At 38.2% G+C, this 6,016-nt stretch overlaps 1 protein-coding gene and 1 pseudogene across 1 annotated transcript; both read left to right on the top strand.

Annotated features, from left to right (window-relative positions):
- Window positions 1–1,469: 1,469 nt before the first annotated feature.
- Window positions 1,470–2,172, top strand: LOC118725331 (annotated as a pseudogene).
- Window positions 2,173–2,397: 225 nt separating this feature from the next.
- Window positions 2,398–3,265, top strand: LOC123651039 (60 kDa heat shock protein, mitochondrial-like). The gene has a single exon (XM_045585421.1). The coding sequence runs from the start codon at window positions 2,671–2,673 to the stop codon at window positions 3,085–3,087; it is 417 nt and encodes a 138-aa protein (XP_045441377.1). The 5' UTR covers window positions 2,398–2,670; the 3' UTR covers window positions 3,088–3,265.
- The last annotated feature ends 2,751 nt before the right edge of the window (window positions 3,266–6,016 follow it).

Raw genomic sequence — 6,016 nt, forward strand, 5'->3', positions numbered from 1 at the left:
TAAGAACAGCAGTGTGGACACTCTCACAGTCTACCTGAGAGCACAATTAAGTTTCCAAAGTGCGGTTATAAAGAGCTGGCAGTTACTGCTTCTTGGCAGAGCACAGAGTGCTCCAGCTAAAGGCGTGTCAGGTCTCCTACTTATAAAGAATCGAGTCTCATAGGGTTTGCACCGATCAAGACTTGCCTAGGCTCACTCTCCCTGGATTGCTTCCTTGTTTTTGTGTGTGTGTGTGTGTGTTTTTTCAAACCCCCTTAAGCCCTACTTTGGACCCACCGATGGCTCTGAGGGAGCAATTAGTTTGTGAAACTAATTCATCATCTAGTTATAAGATAATAGTAATGAGATCACCTCAAAGGGTGCCCTCAAGTGGGAAATATCTATATCTCTCCACAGTCAGCTAGCCTGAGGGACAAACCCACCCGTGGATAAGTCAGCAGCCATCAAGACTTACTAACAACAAGAGTACTCAAATAAGCCACACAAGGGACATTTCTGAAGCACCCAGTTCAGATAATAAAAAAGACTGTACCACTGAATTTCATAGAAAATCTACTACACAAGGCCATTCTACCTAGAACAGAAGACATAGAAGATCTATCTAATAAACAGAAACAAATACAGAGGGGCAGCTAAAATGGGGATATATTTAGAGAGCCCCAAATAAAGACTTTCCCAGATTAAAAAAAAAAAAAAAAAAAAAAAAAAGGCTAAAGGAGTTTATTACCACCAAACTAGCTCTGCAAGAAATGCTAAAATGACTGTTGTGAGAAGAATAGAGAGAAAGAGAGGAACACAGGTATAAAGAACAAAAATGACAATAAATGAGTAGCTGTCAGTAATAACCTTAAATGTATAAATGAATGAAATGCTCCAATCAAAATACACAGAGTAGCTGAATGGATAAGAAAATATTATATATATATATATATATATATATATATATATATATATATAGTCTACAAGAGACCCAACTCAGAACAAAAGATACATAGGATGAAAAGGAAGGGATTGAAAAGAAATTTCCATGCAAAAGGAAACCAAAAGACAGCAGAGATAGTTATATATATATATATATATATATATATATATACACACACACACACACACACACACACACACACATATATATATATATATATATATATATATATATATGATAAAATAGGCTTCAAAACAAAAGCCATAAAAGATACAAAGGCCACTACATTATACCAAAGGGTATGATCCAACAAGAGAATATAACCCTGCTAAACATATATGCACCCAATATAGGAGCACATAAATATATAATATATCTCTTGGAGAACTTTGAGAGATCAACAGCAAGATAGTCACAGTAGGGGATGTGAACACTCCACTGACATCACTGTATATAGATTTTCCAGATAAAAAATGAATAAGGAGCCCTCACTCGCCGCTGACGGCCCACCTTGCCGCCTGCATGGCCTGCCGCTGCCCTGCAGAAAATGCTTCGATTACACACAGTTCTTCGCCACATGGAGGCCCGTGTCCAGGGCACTGGCTCCTCACCTCACTCGGGCTTATGCCAAAGATGTAAAATTTCGTGCAGAGGCTCGAGCCTTAATGCTGCAAGGTGTAGACCTTTTAGCCAACGCCTTTTAGCTGTCGCCGTTACTATGGGGCCAAAGGGAAGAACAGTGATTATTGAACAGAGCTGGGGAAGTCCCAAAGTAACAAAAGATGGTGTGACCATGGCAAAATCCATTGACTTAAAAGATGAATATAAAAACATTGGCACCAGACTTGTTCAAGATGTTGCCAATAATACAAACGAAGAGGCTGGGGATGGCACCACTGCTACTGTGCTGGCACGCTCCATCGCCAAGGAAGGCTTTGAGAAGATCAGTAAAGGTGCTAACCCGGTGGAAATCAGGAGAGGTGTGAGTTAGCAGTTGATGCTGTAATTTCTGAACTTAAGAAGCAGTCTAAACCTGTGACAACTCCTGGAGAAATAGCTCAGGTTGCTACAATTTCTTCAAATGGAGACCAAGAAATTGGCAACATAATTTCTGATGCAATGAAAAAGGTTGGAAGGAAAGGAGTCATCACTGTAAACTTTACAGTGTAAAGGATGGAAAAACACTGAATGATGAATTAGAAATTATTGAAGGCATGAAGTTTGATCGAGGTTATATTTCTCCATACTTTTTTAAAAAATATATATTTTATTGATTTTTTACAGAGAGGAAGAGAGAGGGATAGAGAGTTAGAAACATCGATGAGAGAGAATCATCGATCAGTTGCCTCTTGCACACCCCCTACTGGGGATGTGCCCGCGACCAAGGTACATGCCCTTTACCGGAATCGAACCCAGGACCCTTGAGTCCGCAGGCTGACGCTCTATCCACTGAGCCAAACCGGTTTCGGCTCCATATTTTATTAATACAGCAAAAGGTCAGAAATGTGAATTCCAAGATGCATATGTTCTCTTGAGTGAAAAGAAAATTTCTAGTGTTCAGTCCATCGTACCTGCTCTTGAAATTGCCAATGCTCACCGCAAGCCACTGATCATAATTGCTGAAGATGTTGATGAAGAAGCTCTCAGTACACTTGTTTTGAATAGGCTAAAAGTTGGTCTTCAGGTTGTAGCAGTCAAAGCTCCAGGTTTTGGGTAAAACCAGCTTAAAGAAGAACCAGCTTAAAGACATGGCTATTGCTACTGGTGGTGCCGTGTTTGGAGAAGAAGGATTGACTCTCAACCTAGAAGACGTTCAGCCTCATGACCTAGGAAAAGTTGGAGAGGTCATTGTGACCAAAGATGATGCCATGCTCTTGAAAGGAAAAGGTGACAAGGCTCAGATTGAAAAACGTATTCAAGAAATCATCGAGCAGTTAGATAGCACAACTAGTGAATATGAAAAGGAAAAACTGAATGAACGCCTGGCCAAACTCTCAGATGGGGTAGCTGTGTTGAAGGTTGGTGGGACAAGTGATGTTGAAGTGAATGAGAAGAAAGACAGAGTCACAGATGCCCTCAATGCCACCCGCACTGCTGTGGAGGAAGGCATTGTCCTGGGAGGGGGCTGTGCCCTGCTTCGGTGCATCCAGCCTCGGACTCAATAACTCCAACTAATGAAGATAAAAAAATTGGAATAGAAATTATTAAGAAAGCACTAAAAATTCCTGCAATGACCATTGCTAAAAATGCAGGTGTTGAGGGATCACTGATAGTTGAGAAAATTTTGCAAAGTTCCTCAGAACTTGGTTATGATGCCATGCTTGGAGAATTTGTGAATATGGTGGAAAAAGGAATCATTGATCCAACTAAGGTTGTAAGAACTGCTTTACTGGATGCTGCTGGCGTGGCCTCTCTGTTAACAACAGCAGAAGTTGTGGTCACAGAAATTCCCAAAGAGGAGAAGGACCCTGGGATGGGTGGGATGGGTGGAATGGGAGGAGGGATGGGAGGCATGTTCTAGCCCTGGAATAGTGCTTTACCGTCTTACTGAGAACTGAGAGGAATCTCAGGGCATCTCCTCATTTATAACTTCAGATAAGTCAGTTGAAGGAAATGACTGAAGAAAAGGCTGGCTGATGTTCAAGAAAATCACTAACCATCAGTTACTGGTTTCAATTGACAACACACAATGGTTTACTGCTGTCATTGTCCATGCCTACAGATAATTTATCTTGTATTTTTGAATAAAAATACATTTGTACATTCCTGATAAGTGCAAGAGCCATGTACCAATGTACTGCTTTCAACGTAAATCACTGAGGCATGTTTACTACTATTCTGTTACAATCAGGATTTTAGTGCTTGCCATCACCCAATGAGAAGTGAAGAAGCAGCCTTTCTGTGGAGAGTAAGAATAATTGTGTACAAAGTAGGGAAATATCCAATTATGTGACTTTTGTGTAATAAAAATTTGTTTAAAGTTAAAAAAAAAAAATGAATAAGGAAACAGCGACCTCAAATGAGAAACCAGATCAGACAGAGTTAATCAACATTTACAGAACATTTCACCCCAAAGACTGCAGAATATACAGTTTTCTCAAGTGCACATGGGACATTCTTGAGGATAGACCACATGATAGGGCACAAAGTAAGTTTCTACAAATTAAAGAAGATTGAAACAATACCAAGTATCTTCTCAGATCACCATGGCATGAAACTAGAAATACTACAATAAAAACAAAATATTCTGATACACTGAAGCGAAATAGTATGTTATTTATTAATCAATGAGATCAAGGAAAAAAAAGTGAAAACTTCCTGGAAACAACTGAAAATGAACACACAACTCAAACTCTGTGGGACACAGTGAAAGCAGTCCTGAGAGGGAAGTCCATAGCATTACAGGCCTACCTCTAGAAACAAAAACAATCACTAATATACTATCTAACCCTACAACTAAAAGAATTAGAACAAGAACAACAAGAAAATACAAGAATAAGTAGAAGGAAGTAAATAACAAAGATGAGAACGGAAATAAATGATATGGAATATAAAAGAACAATACACAAGATAAATTAAACCAAGAGCTGGTCTTTTAAAGATAAATAAGAGTGATGAACCACTAGCCAGACTCATCAAGAAACGAAGAGGACCTAAATTAATAAAATCAGAAACAAATGAGATGAAGTAACAACAGAAATACAAAGAATTATAAGAAAATGCTATGAACAGCTATGTACCAACAAACTGAACAACCTGCACAATATGGACAAATTCATAGAAACATCCTATATTCCAAAACTCAATAAGAATCAAAAAACCTGAATAGACCAATAAAAACTAATGAATTTGAACCAGTAATAATAATAAAAATTTATAATAAAAATTTATAATAAAAATATAATAATAATAAGCAAAAATCCTGGACCTTATGGCTCCACAGGGGAGTTTTAGCAAACATTCAAAGAAGAACTAACACCAACCAAAATGTCCATAGTACACAAAGCAATCTATAGATTCAATGCAGTCCATATTAAAATACCAATGGCATATTTCACAGAACTAAAACGTACTCCAAAAATTTCAACAGGAAGGAAGATGCCCAAGCTCTTTTTATGTGTCCAGCATTAGCCTAAAAAATCAAATCAAATCATCCAAATTGTAAGGGGTACAGTAAAACCCTCAAGACTCCACAAAAGACCTAGTAGACTTGTGAATTTGGCAAAGTAACAGGATACAAAAATAACATCTAGAAATTGATAGCATTTATATACACTAATAATGAATTCTAAGAAAGATAAACTAAAAAAAAAAAAAAATCCCATTTACCATAGCAACAACAACAAAATAATACCTAGGAATAAACTTAACCAAGGAGATAAAAGACCTGTCCTTAGAAAACTATAGGATATTGGAACAATAAATGGAAGATACAAACAAATGGAAAGACATACTCTGTTCATGGGTTGGGAAAATAAACATGATTAAAATATCCAAAAGTACCCAACACAATCTACAGATTCAATGCAATCCCTATTAAAATACCGATGGCATATTTTACAGATCTAGAACGAATACTCCAAAAAATAGATATAGAACCAAAGAAGAGCCCAAGTAGTTTCAGCCATCATGAAAAAGAAGAACAAAGTTGGAGGGATCATAATATCAGATATCAAACTATACTATCAAGTCATTATAATCAAAACAGCCAGGTACTGGCACAAGAACAGGCATATAGACCAATGGAACAGAACACGGAGTGCCACGCCCTGAAGGTGGGCTTCCATAAACATGTCTGTTGATTACGAAGACTGACACTTGTTTCGATTGGAGACATGTACAGGTTGGTAGGTATTTTTTGTTTTGTTTTGTTTTTTAATATATTTTATTGATTTTGTACAGAGAGGAAGGGAGAGAGATAGAAAGTTAGAAACATCGATGAGAGGGAGTCATCGATCAGCTGCCTCTTGCACACCCCCCACTGGGGATGTGCCCGCAACCAAGGTACATGCCCTTGACCGGAATCGAACCCGGGACCTTTCAGTCCCCAAGCTGACGCTCTATCCATTGAGCCAAACCGGTTTCGGCCAGGTT

The sequence above is a fragment of the Pipistrellus kuhlii genome, unplaced genomic scaffold, assembly GCF_014108245.1.
Source record: "Pipistrellus kuhlii isolate mPipKuh1 unplaced genomic scaffold, mPipKuh1.p scaffold_m20_p_20, whole genome shotgun sequence".
In the NCBI taxonomy this organism is placed as follows: Eukaryota; Metazoa; Chordata; class Mammalia; order Chiroptera; family Vespertilionidae; genus Pipistrellus; species Pipistrellus kuhlii.